The sequence below is a fragment of the Urocitellus parryii genome, chromosome 3 (genome assembly GCF_045843805.1).
Source record: "Urocitellus parryii isolate mUroPar1 chromosome 3, mUroPar1.hap1, whole genome shotgun sequence".
NCBI lineage: Eukaryota > Metazoa > Chordata > Mammalia > Rodentia > Sciuridae > Urocitellus > Urocitellus parryii.
In genome coordinates this window covers 42,028,497-42,053,183 of record NC_135533.1, presented here as the reverse complement: position 1 = coordinate 42,053,183, position 24,687 = coordinate 42,028,497, and the positions used below count along the sequence as shown (strand labels likewise).

Below are 24,687 nucleotides of genomic sequence, written 5' to 3'. Positions count from 1 at the left end.
ATGCTTTTGCAATTTTCCTAGATTTCTACTCCAGGGTCACATGGTAAGTCAATAGTAGTTATAAACCTCTCAGGGTTGTGATCAATACCTTTGGCTGACGTAATCTAGACTGTTAGAGTAATTTACAATAAAGGACAGTTTGGGCAAGTCTCTGTTTTATTGCCTTCAATTCACTAACTGAAATATTTCACTGGTTTATGACTGAAGTTCTTTGTAGTTTTTTGATAGATAGGGAATTGAAATAGTCCCGAAGAAAAAGGTCAAGTTCGTAAAGGAGAAACAGCACAAGTGTCTCCTCCTTTGGGGCATGGTGCTTGCATCTCTTCTATGTCCTGCAATTGGCTGAAGTGCCAAGAGTGAATTGTGTCTGTGACTACATCTGTATGTGTCCAGCTGTCTAGATGGACAAGAATATGCACAAAGTATTCCTTATCTTCCAAACACACAGCATGTAACTAAAGAAATAATGGTGCTTGGTGCTTAGTCTGTCTCTACTGGAACCTTAGTAAACATTAGCTACCTATTTGAGCAAAATAAGGAATAGCAATTATCTCTGGACACCAATACTGAGGCCTGTGCCTCCTAACATCGTACCTTCTCGCAATATTCATGTAATTTAGGTGAATTGCTCTTTTCTCTGTCTATTATGTATTCTAGGTCTGAAGGCTAAAGGGGGGCGGGGAAAGACATCAGTCAATGGAAAACTGATTAAAGGAACACTGAGAAGCCCAGAGCAAGAAGAGATGGAGATATCCTGCAGGTGTCCTGCACACAGGGGAAGGGTGCCAATGTCTTGTCACTCTTCCAATCTGCCACTCTCTGTCTCATGAATCAGTGTTGGAGGATGAGGTAGAATCACAGCTCCCTACTGTCTAAAGCAAGCTTGAGGTGGAGACTTAAACCTTTATAAGGGTGCTTTCGGGCCAACCACAGTCTCCATTTACTTGGGTTTTTATTGTCTTAGACTAAAGATAATAATAGTATGGCAAGTATTGAGCAACTATGGTATACCAGGTACCTTCACACACACTCAGTCATTAAACACTTCGTTAAATGAACAGGATTAACCTCTCTGACCGATGAGAAACAGGTTTAGAGAGGTTCAAAATGTTGCTCAAGATGAGTCAGGGCTTGTTCAATTTGCCCAAGGGTCTGTACTTTTTGTATCTTTAAAATATTATGTTTCTTATAGACATTTTACAGATCTGAGATATGCATACTTCTAATATTCACTAATTACATAATTTTGTCTCTTTCTTCTGTTAAATTCCTTGGAGTGAGAAAGACAATTTTATATTCCTATTACCTAACACAGTGTCTGTTACACAGAGGTGCTTGATAAATATTTAATTAAATAAAATATCAACTCCTTTGAAATAATGCTCTTATTTCCTGAATGAAGTTGGGTAGATTAACAATGTGAGATGTCAGCATTCAAACACTTGATGTATTTTTACAGGTTTAATATATCTTTCCTTTATTTCTTTAAAGATGGGATCTCCCCTACAGAGAGTAAATATATAATTGATGACTATATTATGAAATGAAAAATTAATTAGAAGGTAATTAAAAATTCAGAGAACCAAGCAAAACTTTGCAAAAAGATATCTTTTTAACCCTCCTTCCCCAGAAGGTCCCTTTCCCCCATTTCCTATGTCACTGTTTGCTAAATATCATGGGAGCTACATAAACAATAACTTTCTCCATTGTGGTTTAAGACTGAGGATATAAAACTACTGTTTCAGTTCAACAATTATTTGAGAATTTACTACATGCCAGATACTAGGGATATAAAGGCAACAGGCTCTTGTCTTTATGGGGTATAGAGAAGTGATTGAAGTTTCTAAGGAAATGAATCTCTTGACTGAGAAGGAGTGTGGCTGTGTATTGGGACTGGATTTGCTTCTAGTAAAGGATCAGCCCCTTTCTGTATTTTGTAGCACTCAGTCTAAACTTGGGTCTGTTCTAGACAGCTTTTTCATTACTGTGACTAAAAGATCTAACCAGAACAATTTTAGGGAAGAAAAGTTTAATTGGAGGCTTACAGTTTCAGAGGTCTCAGTCCACAGAGAGTCAGGTCCATTCCTCGGGGCTCAAGGCGAGGCTGAACATCATGGTGGAAGAGTACAGTGGAGGGAAGGGGCTCACATGATGATCAGGAAGCAGAGAGAGGTAAACTCCACTCTCCAGATACAAAATATACATCCAAAGCCACACCCCCAATTCCCACTTCCCCCCAGTCACACTCCACCACTCAGTTACCTCTCAATTAATCCCTACCAGTGGATTAATCACTGATTGAGTTAAGACTCTCACAAACCAATCATTTATCCTCTGAACCTTCTTGTTTTATCTCACACATGAGCCTTTGGGGGACTCCTCACATCCAAACCATGAGGGGTCTTTAAAAAATTCAATTTACCAGAAGTGTTACATAATTCTTAGATAAGATACACATTGCTTTTGATTTCCTTTACCATTCAAAAATATCTGTGGAGAAAACTTGAAGATAGTTTCTCTGGTAATTGAAGGCTCAGAAGAGTGAGCTCCCATGTAGATGGTAAAAATAGTTTTGAGTGGGCAAGAAGACATCTTTCTTCAATCCCTACCTGAGTTATCTACCTCTGTGCCAACCATAGGGTTACAACTCCATTGTTACATCTTTTGGTCCAAGGAATACATCTTGCTGGAAAAGAATACCTAGCTAAAATAGAAATCAGTTGCTCTAGCAGGTGAAAGATTGTTAAAACATATGAAGCTACTTTGGCAACTCAGGGCAAACCATCCTTGGAAAGACAGAGATTTCCAGAGATTCAGGTATGTAAATTTTTTAGCTACTGCCCATGCATTAACGTGACTCCATATAGCCAAGTGAAATCAATCTTAGGCTTCCTATGTCATTATGTAAATGGAGTAGGTAATCAAACATGACTAGCAATAACAAACTCTCAGTAACAAGATGTTACATCACTTTATTTTAACTGTATAATTGATCAGAACAACAACTATTAACATACAAAGTACCATTCAGTTCAACTGCAGCTATCGGCAGGGACAAGTATCTAATTCTTAGCAGAGTCATTTACTCCCACAATCTGTCCAGACACATTAACCTAAGGACAAGTTCATAAATAGAAAATAACGATTTTCACATTGCAGCTTTTCTCAAGCATGTATGTACAGGTGTGCATTCCTGTTGATGGGTGGTTTTCACAAGTTCTCTGTTCTCGATGCGCTTATTCTCTTAACCTTGTGGAGATAGCGCTTTCTTTCTGCAGAGCAGATTTTTTTTTCTGTCATTCACCATTTATAATACTCTGTGAATTAATATTACTCTTCACATATAGGAAGTAGTAGAACTGATATATTTCTGCAGCACAGTTCCTTGTGTCGAAGATCATTTGGTTGCAATCATTTCCCCGCAAGGACAGCCGAACTCAATTACTGGGTTTCAGCATAACACACCCTTGTTGCAGCTTGCTCTGTTAACCCATGGCTTTGAGTCCTGGTGATGTAATGAGGGTGGGGTGTATTGGCAATTGGTACATTTCCTTATCACTATTTACAGCCATTTAAAATCATGCTGTTATTAATCCAAGTCTGACATACCTTTTCTGAAATGTTCACAGTGCAGTATTTTTTGTGGCCCGACAAATTTTTTTCTTATATCATTAAAAATAAACATTTCTATAAAAATATAATACTTTCAGTGTTTACATCAACAAAAACCAGTTAGAGTAATCTACGGCACATGCACTCTACAGTAGTAAGCACAAAATTCAACTGAATGAAACATTGCAAAATTCCTGACCAGAATTCATCCAGGCGAAACAGCCAGGATTTTCTGTTCTACACAGGAGCAGTGGTTGAAACCAATAAACCTTTCAGTCAGTCGTATTCTACTTTAAAAACATGCTAGGTTACCTTTAAAAATATTTACCATCACAAATTACTTGTTTATTTTCCAAGTTGGCATTAAAAAAATACAGACAAAATGTCCAAATGTCCACATTCATTTGATCAGAACAGTATCATTCTCAGTTTATTTAAAATTTTTTTCTTTTAATATATTTTTTTTAGTTGTCAAAAGACCTTTATTTTAGTTATTTATATGCGGTGCTGAGAATCGAACCCAGGGCCTCATACGTGCTAGGCAAGTGCTCTACCACTAAGCCACAACACTAGCCCCTCAGTTGGTTTTTCAATGACAACTAAATATTTCATTGTGATTAAACTACTTTATTAAAACCTCCCTAATGTTGTCTATGTACAATATGTAAATACCCCTATTAATTTACAAACATACCTGTGTCATGCTACTTTGAAATTTTGCATTGTCTATGGACATACCTCCAACCAAAGGAATATGCATACAAAAATTTGAAAGGGAATGTCTACCTAACTGGTGAATGACAACATCAGTAATAAAAAGTGTTCATGACCAACAACACACAATATTTCTTTTAAACACTAGAATTCTAAATGTGTGGCCTGGTCCTGCCATATCTGTCGCAGACAACATTATCCCTTCTTTTCTACGATTAAGCAGCCTTCAAAATTTGTTACATCAGTTTCACATATGAAATCAAGTGGGATTCTGAGTTTTTAGAAATTTCAACCCAGAATTCAGGTTTTGGACTACAATGCAATAGGAGTGTTGTCATAGTGGCAGGGTGGCCATCGGTCACTGGCCTGTGAGACCAAGCTTCTCTTTCTGATACTTTGTCAGATAAGAAATTCCTTAGAATCCAGCAGTTTAAATAACAAAACAAAGTCTTGTACTGGTGCAATTTTGGCAAAAAGTAAAAAATACCAAATTGCCTTTCTGAGGCCAGGCAGTGAAAACTGTTGGAGAAAGTGTGGACTGCTGTTAGGGCAAGTACGATGATGTTGCTCAGAAGCAGGTGTGGTGTTCCCATCCTTCACGTGTCCACCACCACGCCATCAGCGTTATCTTGTGACGACAACAGAGAAGGATACGGAGCGACACACTTCACATTCACATAAGTAGCGTTCACATGGACATAGTGCTCTCCAATGAAAGTGGAGAAGATGGCAGATATCCTGGAGACCAGCTCAGAGAAGGATGGGCGCATTTCCGCTTTGGGGTGCCAACATTTAAGCATCACTTCATACCTGTTTCAGAAAGAAATACTGTTGAGAGACCCCTTGAAGTCAAGTAGTTCTGCAAAAGTAATGCATGTAAGAGCTAGCCACAGAAGATCCTGTTGGGATTTTTACTTACAAGGGATCTGGGCAGTACTCAGGTTGTAAGAGCCTTCTACCTTGCAACAGGTAAACGGTGATATCAAAGGTGTTCACATCAGGATAAGGTGGGGCTCCCCTTGTCATCAGCTCCCAGAGGAGCACACCAAAGGACCACTAGTAAAACAAGAAAAAGGAGAATTCAGGTCAGAGAGTGTGACAACACACACAGGAAGGGGAATCAGTAGCTCTTGGTAACTAAGCTTGGCTTAACATTGTCAATACCATGGCTACGGTGGAACAACGGTTTCCTTTAAAGGCAATTATTAAGCCGTACATTTCATGATATGTTTAAATGATAAGGTTTAGTTACAAGTAAATGTAGTTTTTAAAAGGACATCTGAGCTGGGTGTGGTGGCACATGCCTGTAATCTCAGGCAGTGGTGGGAGGATTGCAAATTGAAGGCCAGCCTCAGCAACTTGGCAAGGCCCTAAGTAACTTAGAGAGACCCTGTCTCAAAATTTAAATCAAAACCAAAAAGAACAACAACAAAAAACCAAACAAAAATAATAATAATAATAAAAACCAAACAAACAAAAACCAAAAACACAAAACTTAGGTCCACATGACAATGAATATTTCATCTGTAGTTGGCAGAGTACATTTTCAAGTTCTCTGCTGTGGAGTCAAAGCACCAGCACATTTCTATCCTTCTCTCTTTCAATAACTTTGCTACAATTTCAGATTATTCATAAAAAGGAAGATAAAAGAAGTCTTGGAAAAGTTAAATTTGTAGGATTTAAAAATGAATGTCCATAGTCTTAAGAAAAGTAAAAATATCTAAAGGTTAATGTTAAAAGAAAAGATCTAAATCAGTATTAGTAAAAGTCAACATTAAGAATCATACGTAATAAAACCATTGGGCAATTATTAAAAACTAATTTCAAAAAAACGTGATTTCAAAATGTTAAAGTACTAGATGACTATAAAAGAGCTGTATCAGTCCTTCATAGGAAGATCACAGACACAGAGAGGTTAAATGACTTGCTCAAATTCCCCAATATATCTGAATTTACACTGGGATAAACATTTGAGAATTCTTGACCTTTGGGTCTTGCTGGGTCTCCTGAACTTCACTAAATATGCAATTTCTTGATTTAAAGCACTCTAGTCGGAACAGACCAGGTCATGCACATTATCTCTCCCTGGACATGTGCCAAGGTGAGCATGACACAAGAGTAAGTCAGCAAGTGCAGGTCACCCTGTGCAGAAGATCCAGGATGTCAGCTCTCACTAGGCAACGCTTCCAGATCAAGACACATATGGGGGAGGACAGAAGGCCCTGGTTAAAAGACACTTGAAGGTAAAAGACAAGGGGAGTAGGAAAATGTAAAACTGAGAAGCGAATAGAGCTTACAGTTCTCGGCAAGAAAAAGCATAATGCATGTTTTTGAATTCTATGACTGAAAGAAATGAGGTAGATATTGTACTTGCTGATACACATCTCCATGAATAGCTTTCCCTTTGCCCAGGTGTAAGAACCTTTTAAGGTAATGAATGCCTTGATCCACTTAGAGATCTTAAACCCCTGCTGAGGTGGGAGCCAGGTAACTCTGCTAACTTAGCCTTTCAAAATTGAAATTTTCTTAGCCTGAAAATCCTTATGAGTCATTCTGAGAATTTTATTGTGTTAACCTTCAAGTCCCAGAATTTGTATTAAAATTTGAATCAATTGAACAAGTATCTATTGACCTTTGATCATGTATCAGTAGGTTACCGTCCAAGTTCTGGGGTAAGTCCCAGGGCTGATTAAAAGGGCTGAGCACCGTGCAGATAACTGTTCACAGAACAATAAGATAATGCTTATAACATACAGCAATAATATAAAACAGGTCAAAGCACTGTGAGAAGCCAAAGAGATAATAGTGGGTACTGAGAAAGCCTTCAGAAAGAGTGACAGGAAAGTGGGTCCTAGAAACAGGGGGAATTTGTATGATAGGTTCGTGTAACATGAGGGCAGAAAGTGTCCAGATGGAAGGGGTGGGCCCAGAGGCAAGAATACATGTGTTCTTATTGAACCCCAAGTACCAGTGTTCACCCTGCTGGATGTGTGGAGTAGATGAGGAGACTCGGGATAGATGAGGATGAAATGGTACTGTGCAGTGGAGGTTTTTAAATGCTACACTGAAATTGGTAGGATGTAACTAGTTGTGTTCCTGGAGATCTCTGTAAATACCAAGTTTAAGACAAACAGGAGAAATCGGTCCATAACACAGAGACTATTTAGGAGGCTTCTGAAGAAGAAAAGGTGAGAATGCTACAGTATGCTGACACAGAAAGCCAGAGGGGCTTTACTCCCAAATTAGGGTGGTAAAGAGGGTATCCATCATATGGTGAGGCATGCATCATGCCCTTTACAAAACATTATTTTATTTAATCCTCATCATGGGTTGTAATTGGTTATAGTTCTGTAATGTAACTGATCTTGTGGATGTTTTAAGGATGAGGAAACCAAAGTTTCCATCCACTGAGAAGCTGTCCAGTTTTGTGATCTGGGCTTCTCACTGGAGAGCCTAGGCTACCTGCAGGTTTGTCTGGGACAAATTAATTTAGAAAGGGAGCAGAGTTGGATAAAATCCTGAGGAACTATAGGACTTGGGTAATAATTGGGTACCAAAGGGGAATTGGAGGACTCGTGAGAGAGGAGAAGTTAGAGAGAGGCAGCTTCCAGGAGAAGTACTGTACTGAAAAATATAGAAAAATATATTCGCAAAAACATACGTGGGATGACATAAAACTGCATTCAGAATATATAAAAGCCCCTTAACTCAATTAATGTAAGAAAAAAATGAAATTACATTCTAAAACTTAAAAAAAGACAAAAGATTGGAGTAGACACTTTACAAAGGTGCTATAAGCATGTCAAGTAAGAACATAAAAAGATGTTCAGTGTCATTAGTATCAGGAAAATACAGATTAAAAAGAAAATGAGGCATCACCACAACCTATTAGAATGGTTAAAATCCAAAAAAACTGGTGATGTGAAGTGCTGGCAAGAATGACGAACGGCTGGAGGACATGACCACATTGAGGAGTTTCTCATAACATGGGACATAAATTTACCTTCCAACCCAGTGGTCTCGCTCTTAAGCATTTATCCCAAAGAAATAAAAAACCCGTCCACACCAAAACTTTTAAGCAAATGTCTCAACAATTATAATTACATAGAAGTAATTGCCTAAAAATAGAACTCAAATGTCCTTCAACTAGCAAATGGATAAATCTAAATGTGGTGCATCTGGACAATCGAATACTACTCAAAAATAAAACTACTCCCTTATAGAAACAGTACCAAAGTAATTCATTTGAACATAGAGCCACTATATGACCCAGAAATCCCACTTCAGGGTATATATCCAAAACAACTGAAAACAGGCTCTCAAAGGGAATTTTGCACAACCATGGTCACTACAGCACTATTCACATTAACCAAGGAGTGGAAGAAACCTAAAGGTCCACCAACAGATGAATGATAAAGAAAATGTTGTTTATCCATACAATGGAATATTATTCAGCCTTATAAAAAAGGAGATCTAGTCATATGCTACAGTATGGAGAAGTTTTGAGAACATTACGCTAAGGGAAACAAGACAGTCACAAAAAGACAAACACTGAATAATTCCATTTTTATGACTAGGTGAATATAATTAGTATTACTGCACTATACACTTACAAGTGGATTTAGATGGTAAATTTTATGCATTTTTATCTTAATAAGAAGATTGAACTTTATTAGAGTCTGTAAACAAGTCTGGATGGCGCCTGGCATTTTGCCAGAGGGAGTGGTTTGTGAAGTAACGCCGTTAAGTGTGGAGATTCCTCATTGGTTGACTGATGTATCTAGATTATGCTAATTAAGATAAGCTATGTGGAATGTATAAATACCTCTGTTGTCCTACAATAAATGGCTCCTACTCCTGCTGTATCAATCTACGCAAGTTGTTCATCACCCCCTGGTTATTTTGCTGCAGCCGGACTGTGGCAGAACTTGATATATTGATACTACTGATTTAGCAACATGGGTCTCTCTCAAATGCATTATATAAAATGAAAGGCAACAGACTCACAAGGCTACTGACGGTATGATTCCAGTTATATAACATTCTAGAGAGAAAAATACCAACTATAGATATAGAAAATAAATCAATGATTTCCAGGTCCTTGGGATAAGGTAGAGGTTGACTACAAAAGGGCACAAGGAAATTTTTCGGATGATGGAAACTCTACATCCTGATGGTGATGCACTGGCCCAAACTTGATGAACTCTATACTACAAATGGTGAGCAATAGATGCGTTGCACAATGAGAATGGACACGGATAGAAGACAGGAAGGGAGGAGTTGCCAGTTTGGTGGGAAAGCATTTGATTTTGAACAAGACAAATTTGTGATCAAATGATACCAGCTGATAAGAGCCTCCAGATGGAGAGAGGGTCAAAGGAGATTGTTGATGGAAATGGGGGCAATTGTTGAGGGAGTTCTATCCCTGAAGACAAAAATCTTGGAGGTTAGCTACATCTAGTGCATAAGAGAAAGAAAAGAAGCAGTCAAGGATAAAGAAAACACAACCAAGTAGCAGGAGGAAAACCAGATGGTGCAGTATCCAGAAACCAAAGGAAAGGATAATTTCAAGAAGGAAGGGACGGTCAACAACATTAAATGATTCAGAAAGATGAGGCAAGATGAGAGCTGAGAAGAAGCAGCTGGACTGAACAAAAGGAGAAGTCAATACAGACTTTAATGAAAGAACTTCTGCTGAGTGTGAAACATTGCACAATGCTGGGTGTGAGTAATTTCAAGAGTAGTAACACACTAATTTGTTTGAATGGACTCAAGACTATTGAGTTAGCCAAACTCCATCTGGGCAATTGCTAGAAAGAGAATCTGTCTACAAGCAGGCAAGTTTTTGCTTGTAGGTCTCAACATGCACACATGCTTTTGGAAATGTTCCATGAATGTTGGTTCAAAAGACTGTGCTGTCTTTGTGCAAATTTATCCAGGCAATCAGTACCCACTCGCCAAAGCAGCATTGCGTGTGGATTACTCAGGTTTCACCTTTATGTCATACAGTATCGTGTCTTTCAAGGAGAGGGAGAGAACACTGTCTTATTTACAGAAGAGAAATTTCCAGTCAAGCACCTCAGGCTTGACTCCCCATCTGCTTTTACAAACTGGAGCCAACTCCTACAACTTAATAAAAAGACAAAATAGCCCAATTTTTAAAAATAAGGCAATTAAAAAAATTGCCTCATGCTATGTGAGGAGCATTGGCCTCCATGCTGTGTGTTTGTTGAGGAGGCAGTGGTAGTGGTGTTTGTGTGTTGTTGTCAAAAAGCTCAGGGGCTGGGATTGTGGCTCAGCGGTAGAGTGCTCCCCTAGCATGGGTGGGACCTGGGTTCGATTCTCAGCACCATATAAAAATAAAGGCATTGTGTTGTGTCAAAAAAAAAAAAAAAGATTCTTTCTCTCTCTTAAAAAAAAAAAGCTTAGAATTCTAACTTCTGCCTTGAACATGCAAAATTTCATTAGACTCTCTCTTTTTAATCAGCTTTACTGATGTATGATTTATAGGTTGTAAGATATACAAATTATAAGTATATAGTCAATGATGACCACTAAATTTACATAGTTTATACCTATCATTGTGATCTAGTTTTAGATCACTTTCAACATTCCAGGAAGTTCCCTCATGTCCATTTGTAGGCAATCCTCATGCCCATACGCAGCCCAGGCAAACACTGATCTGCTTTCTTTCTCTATGGTTTTGCCTCTTTCCAGAAATTGTGTATAAATGGGGTCATTCAAAATCTAATCTTTTGAGTCTACCTTCTTTTACTTAACATGATGTTTGTGAGGTTTACCTCATCCATGTTATAGCATGTATCAGTACTTCTGTTACATTGCTCAATGGCATCACTCCATTCTATGGACATACTACATTTTGTTTGTCCATTCACCAGATGATGAACTTCAAGATTGCCCTTGTTTTTTGACTATTATGAATACGACTACTGTGATCATTTGCCTAAAAAAGTCTTCATGTGGCATACATTTTCATGTGGGTTAGCTAGCTATTTATACAACTTTTGGCAAAATGTCTATTCAAATCTGGTGCCTACTTTAAAAAACTGGTTTTTATCTCTTATTGAGTTTAAGAGTTGGCTCCAGTTCTTAATGGTAGACTGGGAGTCAAGTCTGAATGAACAGTCTGTTCTTTGAGGATGGATTACTTCTTCTTACCTTATGCCTTTACCTGCTACCATCACAAGTCCCCAGCCACCCCCTCTAGGACTCACTTCTATCATCTCTTTTAGAATCTTTCAGGGTCAAATCCCCAGGCATTAAGCTCCAACATGGTTTATTATTTCTTTTCTCAATCTTATACACCCAGCAGTCCCATTTTTCCACCATGACCAATGACACATTTATTTATTGGAGAAAAAAGAAAGCCAGTCACCTCAGTTTTCTTTCTGGTATTTCCTCCATCTCTTTACAGGAACTGAAACTTGGTATTCACTCGATAACACAGTTTCTTTGACCTACCAACAGAGGCCACACCTCTCCCTCTTGCTGACTCAGGGATGAGAGTAAAATGACTGGATTCCCAATATTACATTCAGATCCCTGTTCCCCGTCATCTCTCAATAGCTGCTAACTCTTTCTTGTTTGTACATAGCCTCGATGAACATTATTTTTAGCGCAAGTTGTCAGCAGATATCCTGAGTTTGCATTTTTTTCTCTCTCAGTTGTTACCCTTACAGGCAGAAATGTTAAATTTTTCTCTCCCTCCAGATATCACAATTATCTGGACCTGTTAAGTGCAACAGAGGAAGTATACACTCTCCATTCCTTTCAACTCCCAGGCTCCTCAGCAAATTCTGGACCTTTTGAGTACTCAAGGGGCTCAGTTTCCAAGACCTGTCCGGCACAGTAAGCAGCAATGGATGTAGTAACCATCCCAGATTGTTTGTAAAACTTTTTCTTCCTCTGCCTTTCATGGTAGTCTCTTCTCCAGGGTCTTCCGCCTTTCTATTTTCTCCCTCACTTCATACATGTAGGTTCTTTGAATCTCTCAAGAGCATGTTCCTAGGCTTGACCTCTGGCATGTGATGATGTTTGAAAGTAATTAGGTTTAGATGAGGTCATAAGGATGGGGTCCTTATGGTGGGATAAGTGCCCTTATTAGAATAAACACTGGAGGGTTTGCCCTCATTCTCTTTCAACCATGTGAGGACATAGTGAAAATGTGGTCATCTATAAGGCAGGAAGAGGACAACCTGGTCCTGGACTCCTGGCCTCCAGAATTGTTAGAAATAAATTTCTACTGTTGAAGTCAGTCAATCTATTTTTTTTTAAATTATGCCAGCCTGAGAGCTGATTAATATAACATAATCTTTTTTACAAGCCTCAGATCCTTGTTTCCAAGTGCCTAATGGATGTGTCTGCCTAGGTGGAGTAATCCCAAGTCAAACTGAATGTGGTCAAGGCTCAACTTGTTATTTTTTTCTCCAAATCTAGCTTTTGCTCTTGTGCTTTATATTTCTTAATACACCAGCCTGTAGCTTTGCTCATCTTTGAATTTTATCAGTTCTTACTAAATACTGTTAATTCTACCTCAGAGATCCTTTTCCTTCCACCTCTTCCTTTCCGTTCTCATAGTTTCTCTATTATTCCAAGATCTACATCTCAATTAATCGTCCTGCCCGCATCCCTCTCTAGTCATTTTACAGAATGAAGATGGATTGTAATCTAACCTGATCACTTTTGTTTGTTTCCATGTGACCAGAAAATAAATTTCAAACTCTAGTTTGGTAAAGACCTTTATGCTCTATCATGAATCTATTTTTTTAAAAGTGTAGCTTCCCTCTACGCCTTCCATTCTTGCCAAATCACCCACTAAATCCTCTGTTCTCAGCACTTAAACATTCTTATACTTTCCTGCCCCTTTGCTTTTCCTGGATTGATATTTCCATTCACCCAGCTGTCCAGTTCCAAACCTGCTATCCCTTAGGGCCCATTTCAGGTGCTGCCTCCTCCATAGAGGAATGTAGGAGAGCTGGTCCCTGAGGTGAGCGTCTTGCCCATCCTCAGCTGCTCAGCTGCATGCCTTTTGAAGTGTGTTGTCTGAGAGGATCATGGCTTTTACTGATAAAGGAGGACTCTTTTCTAATCAGGCATGAGGATCATGCCCTCCCTGCTGGATCTGCCTCAGTTACAGCTTCCAGATATCTCCAAGTGGAATTCTTGCTGCCCTTGGACTATGAAAGGTAGTGCAATCCCAGACCACTTTGTGCTACAGTCATTGATGGCCATGTCTTTTCTTCCCTGTCGATCAAAGCTCCTGCAGGACAAAGCTTTTGCCTAATTCAACTTGGCACTTCCCATGGAACCAGCTTGATACTCCATTCAACAAATGTTGGATAAGCAAGTGAATTTATGAAAATATACTATGGGTGTTAACTTTAATTTTTAATTAATTTTTATTAATTCATTTATCTTTATATGTAAAACAATTAATAAAATTATTTTTTTAAAAAAATTTAATTGCCATAAAACTACAAAGAAGTGGTATGAAAGTAAAAGAGGAAAAAAATTAGGGATGATCAGTACATTACCACATCTGATTTGGTGGTGAACTTCTGAGTTTGTAGACTTTCTAAAGCCATCCACTTCACTGGCAGTTTTGCACCTGTTTTGTTGTGTACGCTGTAGTATTCTTTGTCATACATATCCCTGGCAAGACCGAAATCAGCAACCTTGACAGTGAATTTTTCATCCAGCCTACAGAAAGAAAAAGAAAAACACAAAAAAACTACTGGTAGCTGAAATAAAACAATTGACAAAAATGTCAAATATCTATAGATCAGAACAAGTGGCTTCAGTATTTGAAATCCATAACTTACGAAGCAGGGCTTCCTTTGGCCTATTGACAAACACTAAATTACAGTGGAATTCTTGAATAAAAATGTTTGACATTTACGTGACAAATTCAGCAGGCTGAGGAGGGGGATCATGAATGATACGGCATTGGAAAGTCCTTTTTGCTCTAATGGAGATCTGGAGAAAAAGTAAAGCTGTCTCCCTCCCAGCTCTCCTTAGCTACCCAACACAATTCCCTATCTTCACTTGTCAGTTCATCAGCAATACTCAGTTCCATGTGAGGGACATGACATGGGATTGTTATTTTACTTCTTCATTCTCACATGTGTCAGGTCAGTATATAAAACTCAAATATTTCACTACTGAGATAATAGAGAAATAGGATCCAAATAAAGCATCTAACACACTAAGATTAAAACACACAAACACACACACACACACACACACACACACATTCTGCTAACTGGTTTAAGTTGGATTTTATGATGTTACATTAACCAAAACCAAGGTAGAAAATTAATAGCATAGCTCCTTCATTCACGCATACCATAGGTCCTGAATCAGTGCTCGGCCAGGGGAAGGCACAGAATCAATTGCAAACTGTTGACTGTTGTGTTATACAGCCAGGCAGCCAGACACAAATAAAAGTTCTTTGTATATTCATTCCCAAATACCATTTTTGGTAGGGCGTCTGCAGGCTGACTTCAGATCTACACTTGGGAAGTTACACTGTATTGGTATTTGTGTTACCAGCCCTCTCCTTTGCACTGTAAGATGCTGAAGATCAAATTCTCCCTCCTAAGGACTAATTCAGTGTGAAACCACAACACTGGGGGCTGCTTGTGGGAAGGACCCAGAAAAGTGAAAGTACACAACAGCTGCTGGAGACCCCCTGTGGGGCAACCTTTTAAATCCTCTGCTTGATAAAGCCTGAAAGCCCCCACCCCCACCTCCCAAAGGCTTACACATCCATTTAAAACAGCCAAGGAAATAAAGGATTTTTTTGCATAAGAAGAGAAAAACATCTTCATTAACTTTGAACAGTGGGAAACAAACTCTCATCACTTAATTTGGACTGTGGGTACAGAGATTCTCATACTTACATACAGTTTCTTGCAGCCAAGTCTCTGTGGACAAACTTTTTGCTTGCAAGATATTTCATGCCTTTGGCTACTTGAAGACCAAAGCCTATAAGATCTTTTACAGTTGGGTTCTGCAATCAAAGAGAGTTGGAAAAGCATAAACTAAATACCCACTGTTCTAACTCTGATCTCCAAATCCTAACATGTTTATAAGAATTATCTTGTCTCAAATAATAACTTATTCCCTGTTGACAGCAACAACTATTTCTTAAGGACCTATAGTATGCAAAGCATCAAGCTAGATGTTTTTATGAATTATGGCTAATTCTCATACTCTTCTGAAGGCAGGTGTCTTCCAGATGGGGAAATGGTGATGTTTTGAAATGCAGGTTTTAAAATCTTCAGTTATGATGAGGCCAACAGCTCTGAAGGCAATTTTCATTGAAAAGATGGTTTGTTACTTACAGTTCCCAAGAAAAGGGAGCATCTGATGCCATGCAGGGCTACCAGGGAAGCACTGGGGACAGTCAGGAGGCGGAGGGAGTGAGGGGCAAGAGCCTTTATTGTAATTTCCTTGGGGAGGAAAGGTGAGGCAAGCTACCAGATTTCAGATTGGCTACTTTGAAGAAGGTGGCTGGGGTGTGGTCTATGGATTGGTTGGTCTGCATATGAAAGGTGCTTTCTGAAGACAAGTTGTTTATTATTTCCAGGAATTCTAACTCTGGGAGGGATAGCCTCAGTGTCAGCAAGGCTCAAATTCAAAGCAGCAGAAATACATAGTAAATTCAGGAGGCTCAGAGAGAAACAGATCAACCTGAAGTACTTGTGAGAGTAATTGGTGGAGTTAGGATCTAACCTAAGTCTCTTTGGCTCCAATCATAAGCCCTCCTACTGGGACTGATGTACCATTAGCACACAACTCTTAGGCTTCTGGACCAGCTCAGAGAATAGGATATCCCATTCTCCACAACTCCATCCACAACATTAGATGGATAGAGCAATGCCTTATTAACAGGAAGACTTGAATCTGAAATCACACAGATGTCATTGTGACTGACAGCCCTTGCAAGGGACTGGGCTTCAGGAAGAGGGTCTCCTTTCAGTAGCCTCTGTGGAGATTGTAAGTATAAAAGGCACTCAGTGGGGACCCAGTAAGATGGGCTGCTGCCTCCTCTGATGTACAGAGACTGTGAAGAGGCCAGTGACTTGTGTTTCAGGCTTCTCTTTAGAAGACACATCGTGTTAGGGGCCATCATCAGTGTCAATCAACTCCTTGGGGTATACAAGTCTGGATGGGTACTATTCTGTACTGGATAATAAGACATGTCTTTCATACTTTAACCCTGGGGGAACAACACTCCAGAGAAGGTAGCACATCCAAGAAGATTGACTCATCTGGGTAAAGACAAGAGTTAAAGTGGGATCTGTCAGGGTAGCTTTGCACTTTGCAAAGTAAATTCTTTTTATCTGTAAAAATTCCCTGCCAGGGAGTTGTTTTAGTCTTTTGGCTGAACACAAAATATTTCTTAACTGTCCTAGAGCTTATTTTCTCTGAGAACTTGACCCTGTGTTTATAAAATTGTTTTTGAGTGAGAGTAAAGCTACTCCGTTGAGTCCCACAAGACCTGGGCTATAGGAACCAAAGAGGAGGCTGAGGCCATAGGTGAATTCAATTCTGGAGACTCCTCACTAGCTCTCCTTGGCACTGACTGGCCTGGTCAATGCTTGCTCACCCTCTTGAGGTCCTGGCATAAATTTCATTAAGAAAACTCTCACTTGCAAGAGCCTATAATCCTCTTGTTAACTGTAAGAACACTTATTCACAATATTTACTGATAGCCTATGAGTTGAATGCTATTTTAATCACTGAAGCCTTAGGAGTAATCAAAATACATAAAAATACCTTACCCTCCTGAGCTTGCATTCTAACAGCCTGTGTGTATGTGTGTGTTTGTGTGTGTGTGTGTGTGTGTATATATATATATATATATATATATATATATATATATATTCATACATATACAGAGCTATTGTTTATTGTCCAGTACAGCACAATTCAACAAAAAATGCAACATAAGCCACATACACAATTGAAAAATTTCTTTTAGCCTTATTAAAAAAATAAAACAGGTGAAGTTAATTTTTAGAATATATCTGTCAACCCAACATATCAAAAATATTATTTCAACATGTAATCTATAGAGTGATTATTAATGAAATACTTTATCTTCTTTTTATGTTAACTATTCAGACTCTGGGGTGTACTCTATGCTTACTGTACCTTTTGATTTGAACTGGCCACATTCACACATGTGGTTGTGACCATAGTACTGGACAGCCTGAGCTCATAGTTATCAGCTAAGTTTGATGGAGAATAAAACCAGGAAAGAGGAATGACTGAGGGCATGAGGATGGGGCAGGCAGCAGCCATTTAAAACAGGTCAGGGAAGCCTCATTTTGAAGATGACATTGGGGCAAAGAGCTGAAGGAAATTAGGGAGTGAAATGTATGGATATCTGGGGGAATAGTGTTCTAGGCAGAGGGAGCATTGAGTACAAAGGCCCTGAGGTGGCAGAAAGGGTGGCAAGTCTGAGGAACATTGAAGACTCATTGGTTATTAATTCTTCATTGTCTCCCAGAGTTAAAATGCCACATGGGCTGTGGCTCATTTTGCCTCTTCTCCTGTGCTATGCTCTGGCAAAGAGCAGGCATTCAAAGATGACTTCAGTGTATCATCAGGGAATGGTACAGCAAGATTGCTTATGGGGCAAGTAAGAATGATTGTCCAAGTATACCATTCCAAGTCTCACCGTCTTCCCACCAGGCCAGAATTCTGAGGTACGTTTGAATGTTGCCAACATTTTATATGTGCCTCTTTGGCTGATAGCTTTTTAAGAGTGAAATCAGCCATGACTGATTTCTAGGTAGTTCAACAGTTAGCAAACTTGGTATTATACTCACATGAGTCTCATTTCGAATGAAATTTCGCAGATCTCCGTGCTTCATGTATGGTAGGACCACCAGGGGAGACCCTTCACTCCGAAGGCAGATTCCCAAGAGTGAGAGAACATTGGGATGACTAAAATCTTTCATGATGATTCCCTCAGTCAGAAACTGGGAAACTTCTTCTATGTCAGTGATTCCTGAGAAATCCAGAGAGGGAGACTTGACGTCATGGTGGAACAATGCATACTTTGTCAAGTTAGATAGGAAGAGCAAGGAGATGTCAAACCCCAAGGTGATGCCTTGTCCTGAGGCCTCACCCCACTGTTTTTGTACAATATATCTGAGTGAATGGTGTCACAGTGGTGGAGAGCTGTGATTGTTTTCCTCACTCATCATAAGGGTCACAGCTGAGACTCCTATAAATAAAGACAAATTACAACAGCAAAGCAAAAGAGATTTATTTAATTGAAGTTTTGTAAGGCATGGGGCCCTTCAAAAAACCAAGCCCTGAGTACTCAGGGAAAGCTGTCCTTTTAAATTTAATTTTAATGCTTGGACTGATGAAAAGTGGACAGATGGGTGGAAATGTGACTGGACAAAAAGTGTATGACCTAATGGTAACAGGCTGAGAGGGAAACCAAGCAAGGCTTGTCTTCTGGGATTCTTTGTGGTCTCTTTCTGGGGGTATCCCTTCTAGAATGAGGGCCTTATGAACTACTTGCAGACAAGGCAGGCTAGAGAATTTCTTTATGGTTAACTCCAAGACAGAAAGGCAGAAGAAGGTTAGAGTAAACTTTCTGTTTTATCAATGGCTTTTGGTGGGGGAGGGGGGAATGTTCTAGGTTCTATGACCTGACTTGGTGGGACTGCGACGGGGATTGGGGGTGTGAAGAGGAGAGCAGGAGAAAGAAAGGCAGGAGAAGGTCAGGAAGAAACTTCATTTCTGAAGCTCCCTCCAATGTCCTTCAGTACGTTGGTACTCAGCATGCCATACTTTGGAGCATTGTTATCTGAGCTCCACAATGTCCCTTTACTCTGTGTCTTCAAGTTACCAACTACACCCACTTTTGTAAAATCAAGTTCAGCAATCAGTTTGTCTCATACAGAAACATAGATTGCCTCTTACAGGAAAAAGGATAGGGGATCAGGGGGATCAGACCAGTCCATTTCTATAGTGATTATCTACAGGGCACAGGCTGGCAAATTTCTGTATTAGATCAGATAGTTAAAAAAAAAAAAAATATATATATATATATATATATATATATATATATATATATATATACACACACACACATACATACACACACAACACACACATAGTGGGCCAGATGGTCGCTGTTGTTCAGATCTGCTATTGATCATCATGAAAGACACTACAGACAGTAACTCTCTGTGTGTCAATAGACTCTATTAATGAAAACAGGTGGTGGGCCATTGTTTACTCATTTCTGGACTAAGAGAGTCTGAAGTCCAATGACAATATGGTATCTACATAGGTCCCTTTTAGTCTAGTAGTTTCTACGCATTTCCAGAGAGAGGTACTGAGGGATTGATACAAGCTCTCATTAAGGAAGTTAACAACATTAATATATTAATTTGATATGTATCTTTTTGGTGTTCGTGGTATGTTGTCATTTTCTTACAAATGAAGTGCATTCTGAGACCTGGAAAAGACACTGGAAATCAGGATGGTCTGAATAGGGATCCACATGTACCAATGACAGGGAAAGATGTCTTGATGTTAGGATTGCTGAATATAGTTGGCAGTACTGCTCTCTAGAGAGATGAATTTATTGACAACTGTACTTAATCCATCACAGTTTACTATTAGGTTTCTTTAATTACTTTGTGGTCAGACTTCCAACAAAATTAACCACACAAGGGTGCTCAGCATGGAGAATGATATTTTAAAAAGGCTGAAATAGCTGTGGCAATGGTTTATCTTGCAGGCAAACCTTCTATTTGTACATTTAAAATTATTAATGCTAATATAACTCTGTAATAGAGGTGGCTAACTTTTTTTCAGGCTCCTTCAAGTTATAGGCAGAACATTAGAAATAGGAGAAAATGCAAGCATGAGAGGGGTGTCAACAGAGATGGAGTCAGGAACACTCCAGTATGTGGCATGCACCAGCTTGTACCAAATGGTAATTTATGGCCATAATTACGTCTCTCAGTCATCAGTAAAGACTTAGTTTATGTTTGGAAACATTCCTTGTTTCTTAAATAGGTATATATTTCATCTTAAGAAGACTTTCTCAATAACAGCTAAATTTTTAAGAAATATTCTAGCAGTAAAAGGGAGTAGGTTTCACTTCTTTAGGAAGTTCATTTATATAGAACAACTCAATCCCCAAACAGGCAGATAGATGAAGTATCACCACAGTTTTAATTTTCTAATTTTCTGCCAGCATATTTCTCTCTTTCTTTTTTTTTTTTTAAATCTTTTCAATTGGAAGTTGTGGTTAAAAAATAATTACAGTAATGCCTCTGGGTAAAATGAGTCATTACTACTCTATGTGCCAACCTGCTTTCAGTATTTTCCACAAATGTCATTTGCAAAACAAATATTATAAGACCAACACAGTTAAATGATACTCAGCTCATCTACGAATCTCATTTTTCCTATACCCTTACTTATGAAGGCTCTGAAGGATAACTTCAGAGGAAATGCTTCACTGAGTTTAGACTAAACACATTTTCAGAATTAGACCCATAATTTTTTTCCAGAAAAAGTGTAAAACAGCATTTTATTAGTTAATCTATTTTTTAGTTTGTAAGCCATGAAAGTATCCTCTACTGTTAAGTAAAATGTAACTTACTGTTCAAGGATTTCACAGCACAGTGAATTTTCTTGCCATCTATGTCCAACATAGTTCCATGATACACACAGCCAAAATGCCCTGTGTGAAAGAAGGGACTTGGTTAGAGTTGCATAATGTTTAATTATGCAATAATTATTTACTAAGCCTTCCATGGCCATCATCTCTTCCTTTTTTCTATATGGCAAAAAAGTACATTGCTTTTGATACTTTCATTCACAATACCATTATACATGCGTGTGTGTGTGTGTGTGTGTGTGTGTGTGTACATATGTAGATGAAGTACTTTTTTCTCTAGGATATTAGCAATATGATTATTAGTATATGTAAAAACTGTAGGTGAAATGAATGTTGATATGAAAATAAAGTTTTACTTGCATGAAGAAATATAACAAAATAAGCTCCCTGTATTCCAGTAAACCAAAATAAAATAATAATGCTGCCATTAGAAATAAGATTAGTATTATAGAAGAAGGATTTCCCCCATTAGTCACCGGTTAATATGTAAGCCAGGTTGGCAGAAATTGAAAGGCAGTTGCCCAAATGAAGCAAATTCACTCTGACTCATTTCATGCACTTCCCTTTAGATTTAACCACATCATTTTCCCAGTGGTAGCCTTTCATTCAGTGGCAATGATTTTTCCCAGAGGTGCCAAATATCTGATAGCTGTGTAAGTCACTCATCAATTAATTCATCCAGCCAGCCAAGATGCCTGAGTGCCTAGTATGGGAATGTCAGGCATAGGTAACACAAAGATGAAGAAAATAAGCCTACACTCATGAGTGAGTGCTTACATTCTCCCGGAGAAAAACATATAAACAAATAGTAGTTAACACTTAGAGATTGTTAATTACTATGATTTCAAAAGAGCAATAATTGCCACTTTAGCACTTTTCATGATAATTTTACAGTGGGTAGAATTGGAACGTAACTAGTGAGGCTCCATACTCCAAAACCAGTGAAATCACTGGTATTTACAGGCTGATAACAGAGATATACAATACTCTGATGTGAGACATGGAAACATACTTGTGAATAGTGAATGCCCTGTTAGAGAAAGAGCAGTGTGCTCAGAATTAAGTTCTGGAGTGTGTGACAGAGGAATATCTGGATGCCACCATACGAGAGTGAGAAGGTCTCAGGTTCATAGAAGGCAATGGATCCTATCAGTTCTCCTACATCACACTGGCAGATGCCTGTGCTACTTCATGCAGCACATACAGAATCAAAGGGATCAGAGGCCATTCAGTATTAGGATAAAAGTATTTTAGGAAAAAAAAAAGAGTGGAGTTCATTTCTTGGCTTCTGGTTGCTTTTTTTTTTCTTGCTAAATATTTCCTCAAATACTGTTTATGCTAGCTGTTATTGCTGCTCTGGCTAGCTTATTACAAATATTCATTCTTCTTTGTATAAAGAAATTGGAGTGCATTGTGGAGATGATATATGTTGCTTCAGATCAGGGGAATGCTATAAATTCCCTGTCTTCTGATGCTGTCCAGCAGTATACAAACTGCTATAAACCAGGACTTTAGAGTTTGTCACTGTTCTCACGGCAAAGAAAGACTGGAAGGAGATATGAGTGAAAATAACAGAATTTACAAGAACAATCTTTAAAAAAGAAGTGTATGGCACTATTCAAGAAACTATAGTTGCCAGTGTAAGGAAGATGAGGAAGGAATGCAATTTATTTCTAACATGTTTGGGAAGTTATCCAATTGCCTGGATACCCAGGGACAAGTCCCCCTGGATATGATTTGCAAGGCTGCATTTCTACAGAACAGAAATCAAACACACTCATTATCAGTGCTCTGTCAGTTGCTTTTGCCATTGTCTAAATTCCTAATCTGCAAAGGCAGAAGATAAAATGCTTACTGGAAAATCGTATTTAACGAAAAGCTGAGTGGAAATACTTACCTCTTCCTATGACTTCATTGAAATGCACAATCAGGCTACTGGGCCCAATCACTACGTGCTGGACTGCCTGGACCAGCTCTGGATTTAGAGCACTGAGGTCAATGTGGACATTATTTTGCAGTAATGGACTGGATATATCAGAGTCTCCACTGGTTAGGATGGGGGACAGGTCTGTCAGAGGATACTGCCCTTGTCTGCATGATCCATTCTGAGATGAGTTAGGAAACTGGTCTGCAAGATAAAACAAAATGACTAGAAAACAGGCGTAAAACCTCACTTAGGGAGGCTGCAACAGTGGTAGTAAATTAATTTAAATTGATAGTGAAGCCTGAATTTTAAGATTAAAGAAATGGTGGTTATAGAATCAAATGAGGCTGGGAATAGCCTTTACAAAGGAATTGGTTGATAAAAATAGTAATAAATTGGAGAAAGATACTGGCTTATACATATAAACACTTGCAAAATTTTTTTAAGTAGACAATACATTAGTTTTTTTTAGTCTCCTCATTTGCTTAGATGTTTCTCTTTTTATTAATAGCAAAAAGCCAGGTTTGAAATTTATTTTTAAATATTTCCTTAAAAATGGGAAGCAGAAAAGACAGTTAAAAACAATTGCTTAATCTCATAAAAATCCAGCTTACATGTAAGAAAATGAAAATAATGTCTTTTGAGAGTCTGGTGTTTATGAATGGAAATAATTAATATTGTGCAAATTCCTAGCCAAGGAAAAATGTGCAGAATAAAATATACATAATTACATATAGACTGAGTATGGCTTTCTTAAAATGCTTGGGACAGAAGTGCTTCATATGTTAGCTTCTCTCAGATTTTGGAATATCTGCATAGACTTTACTCACTGAGCAGCCCTGATTTGAAAATCTATCTGAAATGCTCCAAAATCCAAAATATTTTAAGTGCTGATATGTGCTCAAAATATTTTAGATTTTGGAACATGTTGAATTTCAGATTGGGGGCGGTTAGGGATGCTCAACCCATATACACATATAATTACATATATAATGGCCACAGTTTCAAAGCTAAAAAAAAAGCTTTTCACAGTAGTGGTACATTCTCCACTTTGTGGTGATAGCAATAGATTTAATGTTATTGCTATTTAGAGGCAGCTTGGACCCTGGTCAGTGTGCCATCCCCACTGCTTAGAGGAGGGGACTTGGACAGGAGTCTGCATTCCTTATAAGTCTTTGTTTACAACCAAAGCTTTATAAGAGCTTCAGACAAGGTTTCCTTTTGCAAGAAGTTTTGGTTTTGATTTTCATTTAGGGGTGAAGAAATTGTTGTGTTGCATGTATATTTCTCACTGCCAAACAGGGCAGAGAAGCACCAATTTCTCTGCTCTTGATGCTGGAATCTGTATATATCAAGGAGGGGGCATCAAAACCACAGCAACTGATTTAAAGATACCCTAGGTGGGTACGGAGGCAATCATTGGAGGAGAGGGTCATTCATATGTGTTGGGGGAGGTCAGTTTGGTCACCAACTGATAATATTGTTTGTTTGCGAATCAACAAGAGAATCAGAATTTGATCGAAAAAGGTTGATGGTACCCTGATATTTCAAATCCCACTTCAGCATTTTTAGTATTTTCCACAGTGGATATAGCTGGTTAATAATAAAAATTGGCCCTAACAGTAAATCTCAAAAGTAGTTCTAGAAAAGTTTTGGGTGCTGCCTACAGTCATGGTAATCACTAGCTGGAAATATGACAGTTGTGACCTTCAAATGTGGATGTGGAATGAATAAGAAGTACCTGAAA

At 38.6% G+C, this 24,687-nt stretch overlaps 1 protein-coding gene across 1 annotated transcript in view; it reads right to left on the bottom strand.

Annotated features, from left to right (window-relative positions):
• Positions 1–2,952: 2,952 nt before the first annotated feature.
• Positions 2,953–24,687, bottom strand: part of Met (MET proto-oncogene, receptor tyrosine kinase) — a 108,715-nt gene continuing 86,980 nt past the window's right edge. Inside the window, exons 15-21 of the mRNA XM_026410297.2 lie at positions 22,914–23,144; positions 20,999–21,079; positions 18,189–18,370; positions 15,249–15,358; positions 13,881–14,046; positions 5,246–5,382; positions 2,953–5,136 (exon numbers count right to left, since the gene is read on the bottom strand). Of these exons, the coding sequence (XP_026266082.2) occupies positions 4,923–5,136; positions 5,246–5,382; positions 13,881–14,046; positions 15,249–15,358; positions 18,189–18,370; positions 20,999–21,079; positions 22,914–23,144 (1,121 nt within the window). The 3' untranslated portion in view covers positions 2,953–4,922. The remainder of the gene's footprint in view (positions 5,137–5,245; positions 5,383–13,880; positions 14,047–15,248; positions 15,359–18,188; positions 18,371–20,998; positions 21,080–22,913; positions 23,145–24,687) is intronic.